This window comes from Scardinius erythrophthalmus (genome assembly GCF_964197995.2).
Source record: "Scardinius erythrophthalmus genome assembly, chromosome: 5".
Classification (NCBI taxonomy): domain Eukaryota; kingdom Metazoa; phylum Chordata; class Actinopteri; order Cypriniformes; family Leuciscidae; genus Scardinius; species Scardinius erythrophthalmus.
In genome coordinates this window covers 50,047,028-50,066,439 of record NC_138225.1, presented here as the reverse complement: position 1 = coordinate 50,066,439, position 19,412 = coordinate 50,047,028, and the positions used below count along the sequence as shown (strand labels likewise).

The 19,412-nt window shown below is 38.0% G+C and overlaps 2 protein-coding genes across 3 annotated transcripts; one reads left to right on the top strand and one right to left on the bottom strand.

Annotated features, from left to right (window-relative positions):
* Window positions 1-1,048: 1,048 nt before the first annotated feature.
* LOC308691679 (uncharacterized protein) lies at window positions 1,049-4,827 on the bottom strand. The gene is made up of 4 exons (XM_081367164.1): window positions 4,457-4,827; window positions 2,846-2,975; window positions 2,618-2,751; window positions 1,049-2,527 (listed from the first exon to the last, which is right to left on the bottom strand). The coding sequence occupies exons 1-4, from the start codon at window positions 4,577-4,579 to the stop codon at window positions 1,742-1,744; spliced, it is 1,173 nt and encodes a 390-aa protein (XP_081223290.1). The 5' UTR covers window positions 4,580-4,827; the 3' UTR covers window positions 1,049-1,741.
* On the top strand, window positions 4,822-18,750 carry zcchc8 (zinc finger, CCHC domain containing 8). Of its 2 annotated transcripts, none has more exons than XM_081367163.1 (14): window positions 4,822-5,075; window positions 6,282-6,324; window positions 6,421-6,495; window positions 6,586-6,691; window positions 6,777-6,854; window positions 8,984-9,087; window positions 9,205-9,270; window positions 9,391-9,451; window positions 9,597-9,724; window positions 11,989-12,125; window positions 12,352-12,461; window positions 13,241-13,327; window positions 13,430-13,544; window positions 16,053-18,750. In XM_081367163.1, exons 1-14 carry the CDS (start codon window positions 4,895-4,897, stop codon window positions 16,892-16,894), a joined length of 2,133 nt encoding a protein of 710 aa, XP_081223289.1. In that variant the 5' UTR covers window positions 4,822-4,894; the 3' UTR covers window positions 16,895-18,750. The 2 variants fall into 2 exon arrangements, with proteins under 2 accessions (XP_081223289.1, XP_081223288.1); XM_081367162.1 differs by having other exon boundaries at window positions 4,893-5,077; window positions 6,284-6,324; window positions 13,427-13,544; window positions 16,053-18,744.
* The last annotated feature ends 662 nt before the right edge of the window (window positions 18,751-19,412 follow it).

The following is a 19,412-nucleotide window of genomic DNA, read 5'->3' as shown; positions in this document are numbered from 1 at the left end:
GTAGTACGGCACGGATTTGAGGGAAGCGATGGTGTAGATTTCCACCCATGTGCAGCCAGGCAGAGATGCATTTTTGTAAGAAAAACATCCATATTTACAACTTCATAAACTGTAATCACTGGCTTCCGGTAACGGCCATATGCAAGTCTAGTCACGGCAGAAAAGTGACCTCTGACCCAACGCATGACTTATTGATGAACATGGAAGCGCAGAGGAAAGAGCAAAACAAAACACCAGTCATGAATTAGAAGTCAGAAATGTCAGAGGATTTCGATATGAGAGAAGAGGATCTTGAATTTGTTGCCCAGCTTTATTTGTTTGAACCACGAGAGGCGTTTACGTTCATTGAAGCTTATGCTACATCCTACTTCATATGTTGGGTCAGAGGTCACTCTTCCGTGTACGGCTGTCACAGGAAGCCAGTTTATAAAGTTTTAAATATGGATATTTTTCTAACAAAAATGCATCGCCCACTTTATTAACCCACTTTAACATACGTATATCGTGTGTGTCTTTGCTTGTAATAAAGCATGGCCACAGAGGTATTGCGCTCCACCCTGAGGAAAGATAAACTATGTGTGTCACTATGCACGGCATCTATTCAGGCCGTTTATCATCTATTGCGGAATCTATCTGATACCTATAAAATGTAAGTAAAATGAATATATTTTGTTTGGAAACATTTAATAATTTTTTTATTACATTTAGACTGTTCTGAGCAGTCATGAGTTTTAAGTTAAAAGGAATTTAATTCAATCCATGATATATTCTAATTAAATTTCTCATAAATATTGATGAAAATATTTTCTTGCATCACATTTTTTGCTGTAGTTCTTGTAACATTTAATTTTTTTTATTTTTTATTAATAAATAGGGGGTACATGTACTGTAGTAATAGCTTGATAAACATGGTCACATTCAAAACTTAAAAAAAAGAAGAAGTGTGCATTCACTCATTAATGAGAAGTTACTGAACAGATACAATATGGTTTTAGTTGAAAAATATTAAGTTATAACTGTTTTATAAAAACAGACCCGGGAATGCAACAGGTGTATACAGTTTTTTAATGCACTGCTAGGGTTAAATGTATACAAACTTGCACATATTACCAAATACACATATTTTTTTCAAAATAAAGCATATGTACTTCTGCTTGAAAATGGACATTCCTTCCATATTAGGTTCCTTCTGAAAAAAGGGAGATATTCCATATCACTGTAAAGTTTCCTTTGCAGGTTTGTTACTTTTGTTTTCACTACTCCTCTTCTTCCCCATGTTTAGTAGGTCTGTTTGGTGGGTCAGTTGTAACTATATTTGAGATGTAATGTAAATGTATTTGGATTCTACCTGTTTTACCAGCTATACTGTGCCTCTCAGATCATCATTAAACCATGCTGGCTAAAAGTTACCAAAAGCTTTTGGATAAACCAAAACATTCTTGTCTAATGCTTCAACACATTTTAAGCTGAGCATGGCAAAAAGGATGTGAAGCTATATCTTCAAGTTAAAAATAGGAAGATATGAACTATGATAGCCATTTTCCTCTTAAATTCTTAATATATTGGCCTAAAATCACAAGACTTCTTTTATAAACAAATACTACATTTGTGCCCCCAACATGTGTGGAAAAGACATAAAAAACATGGCTTTTGACGGGAAAACAATTTATTTGGAATAATTTGTAAAGGCTATACAACTATAAAAATGTCACCTCAGGACATAATATGCAAATAACTACACTTATTTGCATATTAGACTGGAATACAATACATGGGCCACTCCAGTGATAAGATTGTGATTGGCAAATTCAAGGATAAGCAATAAAATTGGGTATTCGCTGTGTCGTTTCCAGTGTTCTGCCTCGTCACTCAGACCCATCCAGTGTGCAAGAAGATTTCGCATTGCCTCTGGGAAAAGTTCAGTTGCCAGCTCCTCTGGAGGTGGCAAGTTTGTGATGTGCTCAATGTGTTGGGTCTTAAAACCTTCAACCCGGTGGCTAATGGTGCTGTTGGCTGCATTGAACTGCTGGCCAAGCCAACCTGCCACAGCCTTTAAAAGACTGCTTGAGTAGATGGAGTAACTCTTAAAATGAGTGTGAATCAGTGCCATCACAGTATCCGTTAGTCTTTCCTCTTCAATCATCCCGGTGATAGAGTATTCAACATAGTCCAAGACCTTTGTGGTAGTGTTTAATTGTTCTGCTTCCATATTTGTAAGTAACTTCAGTTTTTCCGCTAGGCTGTGAAGTTTATCAGCAAGTAAACGGCATTGGCTTAAGTTCGTTTGCTCTGTTAAGGAACAGTAGTCGTGATCTGTAGATGATGAAATATCTGACTGAACTGTGGTTATTGGAAAGATGTTCATTTCCCCTCCGTCTGAGTGTTGATGGCCTTGGTATGATGGACATGGTTTATTATTTGCCAAAATTGTTTGTGCCTCTTGATCATTTTGGGGTTGAACATCCTGGGCACTCAGATGATAGGTCGTGTTTAAGTTGCTGTCATTTATTCGAGATTTCCATAGATCCTTAAGAGGAAAATTAATAAAACACAAACAAGACTTATTAGAAATCGTGAAGATACAAATACATAAAATATAATGACAAACTCAAATTACCTGAAATGACTCCATAATTGAGAGCTGGTCTTGTTTGCTATATAGTTCAAATGCCACTCGAAAAACTCCTTGAACACTATAGAACCACAGACTGTTGTTGGAAAAGGGAAGTCGTAGCCCTTGGAATCTGAAGTCTAGAGAGAAATAAGGTAAATATTATCCTCTAATAGTTCATGAAAATTAACTATTATCATCCAATGCCCAGGCCAAAAAATGATCATCACATACCTGATGAGAAAACCAGTTTAGTTGCCAATCCTCGTTTAGCATATTTCGCATGGTATCTGGGTTGGTTTTCACTGCGAATGTCTGTGTCTGAGAACAGATCAGCTCCAAGAAAGAGAGGGATCATCTGATCCTAAAAACAAAACAAAAAAATCAACAAATGAATGTATAAACAAAATTGAATTCATTTGAGGAACCATACAAAATAATTGTACATAGATTACTAAATTAAATAGCATTTTTTTTTAGGTATCATCAGGTCCTACAAAAATGTTTTACAGCAAAAGGTACTTCTCAGGTATCTCTATAGTTTATTAAAAATTGAAGACAAAAATACTTTAAACTGATATTAATTAAAGTGTGTTTAATTTATCAATAATCAAGAGATGGGGGAATGCTTACTGGAAAAATGAGAAGCCATAGTGGAAACCCGGCTGAAAAAACATCTAAAAACAGCCCAAGCTGGCTGACTGGTTTTAGTTTTTCTTCAAGCCTGGTCACATCTGGTTTTGCAGGCTGGTTCGAGAAGGGGTGTTTGCTTTTCGGCCACTTCTTTAACTGGTCAGGCTGGTAGACCAGGGCCCAGTTTTTCAAAAGTAATCCAGTGGGATTTCGGATCACGGATTGGATCAAATCTTGGAAATGGGTTTTTCAAAAGCAAAAGAGGGATTCTGAACTAAGATCAGATCATGTAATCCGATCTTAAATTTGATCTGGATCAAACCTGCCCTTTGGGTTTTTCAGAACTTTGAACTTGGTTTGGGATCTATTTGATCCAAAAAAAAACAGGATTATCCTGATCCCATCAGAAGGGTGGATTCAGTTGTGATTTTTCGAACCAAATAAAACCAGAGAGGTTTTTTTTTTAAGTGAATGATCACAAAATCAATGTTTACTGATGATATATACATTTCTTCATATTTGAAGCATATATGAAGCATGTCACATCTAATGAGATATGGTAAAACAACAAAATCTACAATTTAACATAATAACAAAATAAGGAAAGTCAAATGTTTCTGTTTATTACAGTGTTTCTGTTTCTTAAAATTAAAATAAACAATGGTTATTTGTGGCCACCGGTATTTTGCCAACTGTTGTTCTTTGCTAAGCCAGTGGGCTACACTGTTGGTTCCATTTAAGGCTCTAGTAAACAGGATTTGGTGATCCTGAAAAGTTCCTATCCGGATCAGATTGATCCAATCCGATGTTGCTTTGAAAAACCGGGCCCTGCTGACCAACCATCTAAAACCAGCTGAACGTCACCATCTTGACCAGCTTAAACCAGTTATGTCTAGTTTAAACCAGTAAAGACCAGCATAGAGTTTTTTTTTAGCAGGGGAACGCACTGCTTTACTATGATGCAGTTGTTTCCATGCAGAAAATAAAATGCTAAAATCTGCCTCGGCTGGTCTTTCAAGCTGGTCTCCAGCTGGTGTCCCAGTCTGATCAGCTAGCCAATAAGTGTCCAGAACCCCTCTAAAACTAGCCCACTAAATCAGATATGACCAGGCTTAGGCTGGTTTCAGTAATTTTTCCAGCAGGGTATCATGTATGTCCAAAAATCAACAGTGATATGTTACTTGTGTAAGTGGTAGCCTAAGTTACACTTACCTCATTTGTGCTTCGTTTAGAAACGTTAAAGGAGTTATTGTTTGTAAGATACAAGAATCGTATCCTCCTTTTCCCACTCTCCCAATATGACATATTGATGAGAGAAACTCCTCCAGATGTCATGATGATTTACAGACAGGAAAATTTTAAAATAGTGAAGAGATAAATAGTTTTATTGCAAACGCCCTGACATGCCAGATATAATCTTTAACGTGGTTACAGAAGGGCATTGTAAAACCGCAAAATCTAATTTAGGAACGGTCATATATAGCCTGCTTATGCTTTAGATATGAAGTATTCCCCAAACGCCGTGTTGTTTCTATCTACAGATGAGTGTATATTTACTTCCTGATTCTGGTCTCTAGCCAATCAACAGTCAAGCGTCAGCGCGTTGTAGCATTTGTCCTTCGAACCGGACGCGCTTTGTGATCATCAAACATGGCGGCGGTGGATTTTGGAGATGCAGAATTGTTCGAGCAATTCGACGAGAACGCGCCAACGCACATTCGTATAATAGATGAAGGTGATGAGGAAGAGGGTGAGAGTTCAGATCGACTCCGGGGGCTTCGGCAGACATTAGAAGTGTGCGAAGAAACAGTAGAGCGTCTGAAGGCAGAGAATATCCTTATAGTGTTTCATCCAGTGAGCGTGCTGGCTTTCGGTTTCGGCTGAACTGCTTTGCTTGCGTGTTGAAGATAGCTGTATCACTGGATATAGCTGTATCTATTATTGCACTTTTCGATTGTGTTCAACAGACGTTGAACAATGTCTGATGTTTGTGTAGATCAGTTATGTTTAGTTCAGTTACGATGAAAGTATGATTAAAGGGATAGTTCACCCCAAAAAATGAAAATTCTGTCAATAATTACAAACCCCTAAAACTTTCGTTCATCTTCAGAACACAAATGAGGATATTTTTAATGAAATCTGAGAGCTTTCTGTCCCTCCATTGACAGCTAAGTTACGTAACTACCACTTTCAAGCCCCAGCGACGCACAAGCAAACATAATTTACACCATTATTTATAAAATATGAATCTCCAACGTGCCCTCACCTAACAACGTCCGCCCTCGTGTCAACAGCACACACGTGTCGTCGTGCTGCTCTTGTGAAAGCGAGATTTTTAAATAAAGGTGTAAATTATGGCTTCATAAACCACTGGAATCATATGGATTACTTTAATGATGTCTTCACTACCTTTCTGGGGCTTGAAAGTGGTAGTTGTGTAGACTGTCAATGGAGGGACAGAAATCTCTCAGATTTAATTTAAAAGATCTTCATTTGTGTTCTGAAGATGAACGAAAGTTATGTTTGGAATGACATGAGGGTGAGAAATTAATGACAGAATTTTCATCTTTGAGTGAACTATCCCATTAAGTTTGCATCGACAGCAGATCTTTCTTTATTTTTATTTGTTATGGTCGATAATCAACGTAATAACTGTTATTTTGAATGTTTTTGTTAGAAAAAGCATACTGAAACTCCTAAATTTACAATTTTACATCAAGCATCAAGACTGAAATGAAAAAAGAAGATTGAATGTTTAGTACTTTGAAACCTTTTCTGTAATATATAACTTTTTTCAAATCTTCAGTCAAGAATTAAGACGGGAAGTTTCTGTAATACAGCCGCTGGAACAGAAAAAGGGTTCACTGGAATAAATAGCCTATGCTCTCTAATTTCAATATTAGCCTCATCAAACAGATGAAAAATGCTAATACTGATCAATAATAGCTATATGGTGTACTTCTACTCTCTTTTTATCCACTGCTTGTTGTCTGTCTTTATATTGAGTGTTGAATTTTGTACCTTAATGATGATCCACATGAGGAACTGAAGAGAAAGTTGAACATATTAAGTCGTCCTACGTGAGTTAATAATAATTATTTACACTCTATTTCAATATACGGTTAAACAGGGCATTTGCAGGTACTGATTTGATTCAATGGTCATTTTTATGGCAGGGGTATAAAAATATCAGATTCCAAAACCGATGGACCACTCTGTCAGGTTAATTATGGAAACAGCATCATTTCCAAGTAGGTACTTTCTGTAACATCCTAGATTATGAAGTTTATAAGTTTTCAAAAATGTATTTTTTTAAATGCTTTTTGTGTGTGTGTGTTTAGACAATGTCGGAAAGACATCGAAGACTTCATCTACTGTCTTGTCGAGAAACGCCTACATGAGTGTAACAATGATCCAGAAGGCTCTGCGCTTCATGTCAACCCACATGTACATCTTTATTATCACTGGACAAGGAATTTAATACAATAGTCTCCATCAGTATTCACAAATTCTGTTTTTTCCTTGTTTGTAGCATTCAAGTTTCGTCATGGAGGAGAGCTATAAAGCGAAGACTTCCAGTGATTCCCAACTTATAAAAAATGCTTTCAGTGTGAGTGACCCAGCAGAACACATTATTCATATTCAATTAGGCCTCGTTTACACTGCAGGTCTTGATGCCCAATTCTGATTTGTTACCTTTATCCGATTTTTTTGACCGTCCGTTTATACGTTCTTTCAACTGTGACCCATATCCGATTCATGTGTTTTACACTTGCCATACTATCTGAAACATTGCGCATGCTTAAAGGGTTAGATTTTCTTACACAGATGGGCGGAAGCGAAATATGCTTGATGCTAGCTCTGCAATATATGCGAAGTTCACCAATAGGCATGTGCCGGTATTCGGTAATGTGATAAATCGCGGTAATGAATATGCACGATATTGTTATCGCGGGCACTTCAAAATACCGTGAAAAATAATAGATCAGAATTTATATTTATAGAACGCGTATTAGCTTATTTTCCATCAACCGCTTAAACAAACACTGCGTATGCTGCGCGAAACACGTGCGCACTCTGATGTAAACAATCCCCACATGTATAGCGCTGTGTGCATGCGGCGCCGTGCGCACTCTAGTCTAATGTAAACAATCCTCACATGGAGAAGAAGCATGGCGGAAGGAGGAACGCTGCCGACGATTTATCCCCCTTCTAAAAGCAGAGCTGTCAATACGCATTCAGCATGAGACTCACGCAATTTACACTTTTCAAACGCTCTCGCGCCACATGCAGTTTCTCACGCAGAGAAAAATCGCGGAGCAAAGAGGACACGGAGACCGGCAGACTAGACAGAGCAGGTTATTATGGTATGAAAACAATTCTCAGCTCTCATGTTCTGTCCATTTTATTACGAAATTCAGACAATAAATACTGTTTTGGTGCTTGTAAATGTGACTTGACAGATCACTGTAGCGCCTCAGTTCAAGTAAACCGATCATCTGTTACTTTTTATTTAAAGATACAGTAGGCTACAATTTACCGAAAGGTATATATGCCTCATACATAATATCGATCATTCAGTGTTTTTCAACCACGGAAAGAGGTCAATAAAACTGCAGGTGAACAATTATGTCACAGAACGTTACATTTACCTCAGGAAAGCCATTTAATGACCAACACGTTAGTTGACTAGAAAAAAATAGCTATAGAGAGGAGTATTTTGCTAAATATGTGCACTATATTACATTTGTATTATATTTTTACTTGTGTCATAATTGTTATTATAATGAAAACCAAATTATATTTAATTTAATTAGTTAATTTTTAACCTTTAATAATACCAGCAGACAGGGCTCTCTGTATGTTTACAGCATTATGTGAGATATATTTTTTCTTGAGAAAAATTAACGTCTATCTACTGTAGCCTACCTAATAATTATCCAAAAAGTCAATACTGAATCAAGATTGAAATCAAATCCCAAGAATTGGAAGCGTGAAAATTGTGTAAAATTCTATTTAGTTACCAAATGTTTTGACAATCACTATTGTAATGCAAGTAGTTTTTTTTCTACATCCCCCCCACCAATCCATCCATTTCTCTTGAGCAATTAAAATATCGTGATAATACCGTATACCGTGGTAAAAGCTCAATCAATTAATCGCAGCATGAAAAGTTGATACCGGCACATGCCTATTCACCAAACATCATCATGATTTTGAGGCGAAGGAGGACGAAAAGAGCCATCATTGCACATATGCTTCAGTTATTGAGTGTGAGAGAGATCTCAGGACTCGTGGGAGCATATTGTGTTTAAATATTGGCTTTAACTAGGAGCAGTGGGTACGAAATTTTGTTGTGTACAACAATATGTTGTCAACGTTTTTTCACATTCCTCTCCTACGACAACACAACGTTTCGTCCCTTTGCAGATGCACGTCGGGGTTTCTCTCGTCATTAAACTGTGGAGACGTTGCCTAATGCCTCAGAAAATTTGATCTGCCTGTTTACATGGCAGTCGCATTGGCACATATCCGATTTATTTCCACATATGAATGAGGCCTGAAACCGATCTCGAAATATCCGAATGCATGCGTTTTTTTTCCTGTTTCCACTGTCATAGAACACACCCAATCTGCGTCACATATGAGCAAAAAATTGGGTCACATTTCACTGAGTGTAAATGAGGCCTTAGTCAACTATTGAACCCACTACTTATCAATCTTGTTTTTGGTTTGTAGATAATAGGGAGTGTGTTATACTTCACCAACTTCTGTGTTGATAAACTTGGCCAGCCGCTGCTGAATGAAAACCCCCAGCTGACTGATGGATGGGAAGTTCCCAAGTATCCTAAAGCTTATAGCCAGCTTATACTTACTGTGCTTTTCACAATCTAGATAATGCTTACACTCTATTTTACACATCTATGCACATCACTGCTCCTGAATCATTTTTTGCTAAGATACCAGCAGGTCTTTGGCCAGATCATTGCCCTCGAGGGCCAAGAGGTGCAGGTAAAGGAGAAAAGGTATGGAAAGAGTTTACAATCGCAGCTTTTGGATATTGATATTTTGATGGTATTGCAAGACTGATGCTTGCCTTTACCAATCCTTTACAATGTTTTCGATTGCTTGTGTTGTCTTTCCAGACCTAGACCATGCTGTTTTAACTGCTGTTCTGAGGACCATCAACTCCGAGACTGTCCGAAGGTGTTTTTTTTCTTCAGTTATTGACTATATATGTACTAGATTCAAATTTACTGTTGCATTGTTATATTTTGAAATCGACATATGGTTATAAATCAAACTTTGAGCCTTTTAAACCTTTTAACCTTTTTTATATTTACTGTTTAAGCCCAAAGATATGGCTCGTATCAATGAAAAAAGAAAGGAGTTTTCACAGAACAGCAATCAGAGCAACCAACGCTACCATGCAGAAGAGGTCGAGGAGCGATTTGCAAAGTACAAGCCAGGAATAATGAGGTCAGTCATCTTATGTAGTGCCAATTCTTGCATTTTTTTTTTCTCTATTTTTTTTGTTAAGTAATTTCTTAGTTTTCACATAAGGCAAACACTTAAAGTCCCCCTTCAGTCATATACGGTATGTATCACTGTTGTTCTACATTACAGAGAAATGCTAAACAATAATGAGCCTTTAAAATATAAATCAAGCGCACTAGCATAAGTAATGATTGTGAACATTTTAATAATTTAGTGTTTTCTCGGCTGCAAAGATGTTGATGACTGACTCTCATTTCCACAGAATAATAGATGCGCTAATAGAGAGAAATGCATGTTAAGTTAACTTGTCATGCAGTGAGTGCTGTACTAATTTAACTTCCACACAAACACGTGGATATGTGCCTAATAATAGCGCACATTAATTTCAATTAACGATAGAGCAAGCGGCCATGTAAAGTGGCAAACGTTGAGCTACTACTTGCATGTTTTAACTGATAAGCCATGTTTGAGGTCGCTGTGTTAATGATCTGTCTGTCACGGACTGTGTGACTTTCCACTTCCTGTGGAGGTTTTTTTTTTTTGTGACTAACTGACGAATTTGGTCGATTAAGCCTCTTCTCGTCAACTAATTTTTTGTTGAATATTAGGGAACAGCCCTAGGAAAGAGTATGGAAAACTATCATTCCTAATAAGGTAATCTAATATCAAAACATCATAAAAGCATTAAAAAAATGCAAAAAAGGTATGACACGATTCTAAGAGCTTCCAGAAGTTCCCAAATAAATCTAGTTTGTCATTGATAAATCGCTGTAGGCTATCTTTATATATATATATAATGTTCATCAACTCGCATCAAATGTTGAAAGCATGTCTAGTTTCCACTTCTGGAGCATAGACTGTAAAAAAAGATGGACAACGCCCCTTCGCTCTCTTCCATTGGTGATAACTGAAGCCGCCAGTGTCCCGATATGGCGCTGACGTCTTGGGACTTGAGTCTGCGCAGTAGCGATCTCGGGACCAGACCTGCGCAGAAGTGAGGAAGGAAGGCAAGCCGCGCAATCAACGCTCCGCCCTCACTCACGCAGAATGCACTCTCCCTGCACTTTTTAAAGTGGCCTAAATACAATCTCCTCAGTCCTCCGAAGATCCCGAAAAAAAGTCGGTCGTTGGTGCTTCAGTGACTACTTGAACCTGTCAATGACAGCTGTCAATCATGACGTTACACCACCGTTTTTATAGCATCACGTATCTAACTAAAAACAAACTTATTTTAAAAACAGACACTTGAACTTACATCAGCGTTATAAAACTACAGTAAATGACAGAAACCACCCTATTTGAAGTGTAATTTAATTGTTTAGTTGGTCTCACGTCCCGTTGAATAACACGGGGAGACGAGGTTTATGACCTATACTAGGACCAGTCACCGGGGGGCGATCGAGACGTTTTGGCTTCACTTTTACAGGGCTTGTGTGGCATGCTTGTTCTGGAGAATCACTGTATTTGTTAGAACTGTACATGAAGAGATAGACAGGCTTTAACCCCCAAACTGGCCAACAAAAGATCGGGCTGAAATATGAGTCCAATACCTGTGAATTTTACAGCATCTCAAAACAAATGAATCAGCGTTCCTTCTGCAGATTTGCATTTATTGCATTCGAGAGTTAGTTCATCCAAATATGAAAATTGTCAAACCCTTAAAACTTTTGTTTTTATAAAAAAATTTTCTTTTGAAACACAAAAGATATTTTCAATGTTAGCCAACATTCTAAGTTTGTCTTACCAACTTTACCCGTCTACTTTTAACTGAATCACAAATCTGATAATTATGTAGCTGCTTTAAATTAGTTTTAGATTTAGTGAATGGGTTAATAAATATTGCATGTACAATTATAGACTTGTACATACAATTGACTCAAGTACTGATAACATAACAAAGGCATTTTGTCTTTCCACCCACATTTCTTTGCCCAAATATTTTAATTTGGGAGGATTAGGCCTGGTTTCAGATACAGAGCTTAGATTAAGCCAGGATGAGGCCTTAGTTCAATTAAGGCATTTAAGTAGCTTTTATAAACGTGCCTTTTAGAAAAAAATAAACATTACTGATGTGCATCTTGAGAAAAACAATGATATATTTTAAGATATATCAGTGCAAGTTGCTTTCAGTTAGAACAGCTCAAACATGCGTTTTAGTCTGGGACTAGGCTTACGCCTGGTCTGTGAAATGTCATTTTTCTGAAAGTCGACTCAGCTGATATGCAGTTTATATTGTCTTTGTGTAGTGAAGACCTCCTTGATGCTCTTGGGATCACTGTAAACACCCTTCCTCCATTCATCTACCGCATGAGGGAGCTCGGCTACCCGCCTGGCTGGTTAAAAGAGGCAGAAATGGAAAACTCAGGCCTGATTCTCTATGATGGTAAGACTGAGTTTGGTATTATATTATGGCCTGTGTTAGCAACAAATCCCTTAGGTTACGAAACCCCAGAATTGTAAGTTGTTACTAAGGGTTTTCATATTGAGGGGTTTGTTGCAGCTGACCACAGAACTGCAAGACCTTCACCTTTCATAAGCGTGATTAAGGAAGGATAGTGTGTTTTAAATACAACTATGCTGCCATTGACTCATTAACTTTTCTTTGCAAGGATCAAATGATGAAGATGAAAATCACTCCATCCAAAAGACATCTTATGATGTCTCCAAGCTGGTTGACTTTCCTGGCTTCAATGTCTCTACGCCACCCAACATAAGAGATGTAAGTGTGCAGATACTCTAATTGTACATGAAACAAAGAAAGAAATGCTTGTTTCCACATCATGATGCATCTTGGTCTGGTGAAACTTTAGCTACAAACAGAACGAAGATGATGCAACATCTACCGCTGACATTCTCTTCAGGAAATGTAGAACATCTTGGGTGCGTCTCAATCGGCTCCCTAGATTGTGAATCAGTATATTGCGTACACGAAATCAGGCACTGGTGAGGACCCTGACTCACTACACATTGGGACAGTGATGGCTCTATTTCTGGCTACATGGCAACATCCTCGATGCACAACATCACTTCTGATATTTATGAACAACAGCAGCACAGATATCTTTCTGATATTTATTTTTTTATGTTATTTAAAAGTACATTGATAAAAAACATTGATTGTTACATATACCTGCAACCTTTCTGCTGTAAATTTATAATAAATCTTAGATTAATTATGTTCACTACTACTAGCAATGTATGTTTATGCCGAAATGTAATACAGTAATGGCTTAAAAAAACTTCCGGTAAGGCAACAGTGAGCATTAGGGAGCGAACGTTTCAGTGCACAAGAAGGATTTGGGGATTGAGACAGTCCTTAAAATGGATGACTCCTCGATTACTGAACTAGGGAGCTGATTGAGACGCACCCTTTTTCTACAAGCTGACAGTCTACAAATGTGGCTGTGGATGGCTGTTAATGCAAAATCCTGTTTTCCCTCTATTAAGCCTGTTCTGTTGAAATCCAACAAACCCTTGTGTGTTTTTTCCAATATACAGGATTACAGGTCTTTCGGGTCTATTCCAATGCAGCCTCAGCAATGGAAGCAAAATTTTGCTGCTTTTTTAAGCAGTAACTTTCCATCGGTAAAAACCCTTTTCGATATAAATTTTAGTTATTTTTTTTCTGGTTTATTGCCTTTATTGATATTTCCCAAGGAATTTATGATCTCTGTATGTGCACAGCAGGCCACCAGCTGCAGTAAGAGGCGTCATGAGTCTGAATCCACACTCCAAAAGACAAAGAAATTGAGATCTAATTCAGAGCAAACGCACCAGGCATCGGATATGGAGATAGAGTCAGGTACACAGCTTCCATTTTGTTAAACACTGTAGGTTTTATTGAGTACAGATTGTTCCGGAATACATACTTGACATAGCTTCTTTGCAGTGAAACTATTTACTTAAGTTTTTTTTTTTTTTTTTTTTACATATAGTATGTAACTGATTTTTTTGTGTGTGATTTTTTTTTTTTTTTTACAGAAACACCAAAATGAAAGTTTTCATTGAAACAAAAAGCTGGACAATAGTTTAATAATCAATCACATTTATTTAATAATCAACACTCAAGTGAAAATGGAGTTGTATAATTAAATTAAACATTTAAATTGCACACAAGGCAGTTCTCTATTAACTTTTTAATGATACTTTCTACTCTAATTCGTTGTTGAAATATAAACATTTAAAAGTGACTGTAATATGTTTTCGTGGCAGATTTATTAAAACATTAAATAATAAAGACAACAGGTTAAGTAAAAATATAATAAATATGAAATAGTGCATATATTTATCAAAATACTTGTCTCTATAGAGTAGGGCTGTGCGATATAGCTAAAAAATGCATCAAAATATGTTTCATATCTTTTTTTATCAAAGAAAAAATATTTTTAAGTGAGTTGTCATACGTCTTGAAGGATGAATAAATAATGTTTTGGTCATTACATTAAAGATAACATTTAAATATGATAATATTTACATTTAGTCATTTAGCAGACGCTTTTGTCCAAAGCGATTTACAATTTAGGACTAAATTAAGCGAGTCATCGTAAAGAGGCAAAAACAACGCAAGAAGTGCTCAAAATACGAAGTTCAGGCATTGTTCAGAGTAGCATAAGCCCGATTAGGGAGGATTAAAGGAAAAGGAAAGAAAAGTTTTATTATTTTTATTATGAGGTTAAGTGCTCACGGGAGAGATGGGTTTTCAGTTGTCTTTTGAATGTTGTCAGGGATTCAGCACTCCGGATGAGGGCAGGGAGAGCGTTCCACCAGCATGGAACTGTGAATGAGAATGTTCTGGAAAGTGATTTTGTGGCTCTCTTGTGATGGAACCACGAGCCGTCGCTCGTTGACCGATCGTAGGCTTCTAGTAGGGACGTAGACTCTTAGGAGCGAGTGAAAGTAAGGGGAGCTGAGCCTGTGGTAGATCTGTAAGCAAGCGAGTGGTAGCCAGTGCAGAGAGTGACGAGGGCCCTTTTTGGCTCGTTGAAGACAATATGAGCTGCAGCATTCTGAATAATTTGTAGAGGTTTAGTTGCACATGATGGAAGTCCAGCCAGAAGAGCATTGCAGTAATCAAGCCTAGAGATGACCAGGGCCTGGACGAGAAGTTGTGTTGCATGCTCAGTTAGGAAAGGCCTGATCTTCCTGAGGTTGTGCAGTGCAAACCTGCATGATCGAGCTGTCTTTGAAATGTGATCTGTGAAGGTCAGCTGGTCATCCAATATTACTCCAAGATTTCTGACCGACCTTGATGGGGTGGATTGATGATGAATCTAGCTGGATAGATCAAGATTGGCTCGTGCTGCACAGACATTGGTCCAAACTGAGCGTGAAGCACAAAATAATGAGTAGCGCAGTTTTTGTTCCGCTTTCATTACTTTTGCCATTTGATGTTGGGAAACGTTGTGGTGGTCATGCCATCTTTAACTTCTCAGTCCACTTATGAATAGCGCTTTGCGCAAGCGCTTTGGAAAGAAGACAGTGGCACAGCTGGGTGTTTTTTAGACGCAATATGTGAACGTTCTACGGGCGATGCGCGCGCATTTTAAAGAAAATATCAAGCGCTATATCGTACATTTTTAGATCGTTACCGACAATGGTGTACCCATCGATAAATACAGATACCATTTTATCGCCCAGCCCTACTATAGAGTAATTTTTTTTTCTTGAGTTTATGAACATTTAATGATTTTCATAAGGTTACTGTAATGTTTCGTGACATTGTTTACAAGCTGTTTTTGACGTCTTTCCACTGTAGAAACTGACTGAGCGATTACATATTTTTTTATGTTTATATTGTGCTGTAACAAGTAGTTAAGTGGTAGAGATTAATTTTCAGTTTTGGACGAAATAGTTTTGTAGGGCCAAAATCAAGGGCCACAGTGGTAACATTTCATTAGCACTTCTCAGGTGGCACGTTTTAAAGGGATAATTCACCCAAAAATGAAAATTCTGTCTTTAATTACTCGCCATCATGACGTTCCAAACCCGTAAGACTTTTGTTCATCCTCAGAATAAAAGCCTAAATTCAATCTGTTCACCATATAAAGCGATTGAGTCTCTTCAGAAAAGTTTGGACTACACTACCGCTCAATTCATATGGATTAGTTTTATGATCTCTTTATGAACTTTTTGAAGTGTCAAAGTGGTAGTTGTGAATTTGAATTTTTCTGTGAATTATCCCTTTAAATGTGTCAGGGTCTATTGTTGTGTCCTGAATATTTTTGGTTGCCGAGATGTCAGTGCCTCACTAAAAAAAGACTTCATAATTGTGAAAGACAATCATGATGATTTAGTTTTCGTTCTTCTACAGATCATGACGCGCCTCAAATGAGATCTGATGGTTTCCAGTTCCACCCACCACTCCCTCCTGGTTGTTCATCCTTGAGCGTTCCTCCACCTCTACCGCTGGGAACGCCTCCAACCACACCTCCAGTCCCTAAGGGTACTCCACCAGCAACTCCACCTACAAGTGATTCTCCATCCACCCAAGGGAGGGGGATGACGGAGGGGGAAGAGTCAGAGGATGGGCTGACTTTGGAGGAACTGGAGGAGCAGCAAAGGCTTCTTTGGGCAGCCCTTGAAAAGGCAGATACTACAACCAACAGTGATTCTGAAGCTGGAGCTTCTGGGACCCCCGTCCCAAGTTCACCCAGTGTTGTCACTTCGCTTAAGCTTGACACAGAGGAAGAAGGAGAAAAGATGGAGGACTTGAGTCATGCTTATGAAATCCAGAGCACACCAACTTCACCTGGTGATCCAGTAACTAATTGCGAGGGTGAGACGATAGATAAAACAACCTGTGATGGTCAGGAAAAACATTCAATCAATGAAAACGTGATCGATTTGAGTGATATTATCGTCCTGGATGAAATCTACGAGGAAAACAGTAATAATGACGCTGCAACGAATGAAACTTCAGCCTCTCCACACATAAGCACACAAGAGTCGAACGCTCAAGTGGCTGATGACACGGAGGAAACTGCCATAAATAAAGTAGCTTTCGTCCCGCACCGTAGCAGATTTGCTGCGGGAATAATTCCTTTTGAGGACACTCCTGAGTTTACAGAAGTTGCTGAAGCAACGGGGGTTTACCTCAAGATTCGAGATTTACTAAAAGGCTCTCCAAGAAATCAGGCAAAAAACAAGAAATAACTGAAGTCGTCTGTTTTTACTGCCCACCTGTGGACAATAAGCATTGTTTGTTTCTATTACTACAGTCCTTTTGTAAGTAGTTTTACTTTGGTGCTTTGTATCTTTTTACTGGTATCGTGTGATTTTTAAAAACACAAAAAGGTTACATTTGATTTGTACCTGAATATTAACTGACTATGGGTACTTGATTTGTGCGCAATTTTTTTTATTGTTATTCTTCCTGTTCAGTTTTCTGTTATTTCAATTATTGCTACATCTCATAGCATGCTCATTTGTATGCCCGCCATAGATTATGTGTAATTTATTGTGAATATCTTTCAGCTTAATTTTCTAAAGAATTCTCACTCAATTAAAAGTTTTTAACTCAAACTTGGTAGTAAAATTAAATCATTGCACTTGAATTTTTACAGGTCTTTTATTAATGCAATTCTTTGCCTGTTCTACATAATCTTTATTTTATTTTTCTTTATACCATGGAATGTCTGAATACATGATTCCGATTGGCTGCAAGGTGTGCGTTCTAACCATGTAATGCACCGGTAGGTCAGTTTGATCACCGCTCTGTATTACTACGCTGCTTTTGTTGATGCCCGTACACACAAACACACACACACACAGATGGGAGATTGCTCTGCGCGGACAGATATGAGCACATATTGTCAACGCTGGCCCGCGACTTTGCTACTAATTAGCTACATCATATTTCTCAGTAGCGAGGTGGTAACATCGATGTGTTTTACTTATTACACTTACCACTTCATCGTTAGTTGAGACGCTGAACGGATGTACTTCACACGCACAAGCGTACATCTCTCTGTAATTCATTCAAATGAATGTTATAATTCACTCAAATAAATGTAATCTTACCGCACAATTTTCTCTCTGTGTCTGATTTAGAGCGTACGGAGCGCTAGATTTAACGAGTTGTAGCTGCGGAAGTAGGCCTAAGTCATTTTAATGAACCCTTCCAGTGAAACTTTTCGCTGCTAACATCTAGGGTTATCGCAATAGCAAAAACATATCTTATGATACTATACCAGCAGAAGTATCAAGATACCAAGTAGTATCATGATAGATTGCATTGCAGACCTCCCTTCTCTTGGTACCTGTAACAGTAAAAGGTAAAGAAGTGAAGGCGGTATTGGATACAGGGAGTACTTACACCCTGGTGCAGGAGAACCTGTGGAGACAGTTGAGAGGAGAGGCTTCATCGGGCACTCCGGTTTCCTCTCAAAGATTCATCATGGCTGATGGAAAAGGTCAAGTCATCTTCATTTATATAGTGCTTTTAACAATGTAGATTGTTCCAAAGCAGCTTTACATTGATAATAGGAAATTAAAGTGTTTTGGCTTTATAGCAGCTCTAGAACAAAGTTATTGTCCAGCTAAAGTTAGTTTGATTGATTCACTTTCCGTCGCAACGATCAGGGGCCACTAACACAACACCGCTTTAACAGAAAACTCTTCAGTTCTTTCTGCGCAAACTTCAAAAACGCGAACCAGTGAGAACGCCGATGGAGTGCACATGCGTATTACGAGTTCAGTCTTTAAGTGCGTTTGAATATATGTGCGCAGGCATGTAGTCCTTCCCTACAAATCAACCCTCAACAAACTACTTGTCTGGCCTTAATTAATAATACAGAATTTTATCGCTTTCACGTAGCCACGCGAACCACAATTATCCCAACAACGCTTTATCTGTAGATAGGTAAAGGGAGGGGAGGGAGGCCTTCACAGGGAAGAGCCTAGTTGACATGTCAGGACTGCGCTGTCATCGCGTCCAGGCCACTAGCGGCGCCAGGATTTTGATTGTAGGTGGGCCCCCAGAAAACTGGATGGGCCAGTTAAAATAAGCCAAAAAAAAAAAAAAAAACGGGTTCCCCTTCATCTCCGTTTCAGCGCTTTTCTGCGACACTGAGGACAGCAACTCAGTAGCCTACCTGAATTTAATGCGTAATTAGCAAAGGTTAAAAAAAAATTAAACAGGAATTTTTTGTTGCTTTTTAAATACAATTACAATTTCATTTAATTTATTGTTTAATAAAATTAAAGGCCTATTATTTTTAGTTTATTAACAGCAACAACAACTGTAAAGATGAAGTTGACGATCGCCATCTCCGTAGTAGTGAATGCGCCTAGAGAGAAATGCACATCATGGATTACATAACCAGAGAGTAGCCTATTTCTTTTTGTTTTAAATTGTTAAAAAGACATTTCAAGCTTTTTTAAGATATATTTCATGTCTGTGAGGCATATGCTGAGTTTCGTTAAGTTAGGATGAGATGCGCTCCTGTTCACGAGCAATACAAGTGACCGCGCGGGCGCCTCTATGATTGTGTTGTCTGCTATATCTGCTTTTTATTTATTAAATCCAGGCAATTGGTTGATAAAAAAATATATATTAAAATTAAGATACAATTTATACAAAACGAAATTCACTTTAAAAAAAGTCTTTCTGCAAAACAAAACTTAATTAAGTGGTCAAAATCATGTCTGACCCACTCCATGTCTCTCAATA

Bases quoted from the DNA above. Each gene is read 5' to 3' on its own strand.
- LOC308691679 (XM_081367164.1), bottom strand. From the start codon at position 4,579: ATGACATCTGGAGGAGTTTCTCTCATCAATATGTCATATTGGGAGAGT. The intron at 2,976-4,456 runs GTAAGTGTAACT...TTTTGTTTTTAG, and splicing joins CTAAACGAAGCACAAATGAG to GATCAGATGATCCCTCTCTT. The intron at 2,752-2,845 runs GTATGTGATGAT...ATTTCTCTCTAG, and splicing joins TAAACTGGTTTTCTCATCAG to ACTTCAGATTCCAAGGGCTA.
- zcchc8 (XM_081367162.1), top strand. From the start codon at position 4,895: ATGGCGGCGGTGGATTTTGGAGATGCAGAATTGTTCGAGCAATTCGAC. The intron at 6,855-8,983 runs GTGAGTGACCCA...TTTGGTTTGTAG, and splicing joins TTATAAAAAATGCTTTCAGT to ATAATAGGGAGTGTGTTATA. The intron at 9,725-11,988 runs GTCAGTCATCTT...GTCTTTGTGTAG, and splicing joins TACAAGCCAGGAATAATGAG to TGAAGACCTCCTTGATGCTC.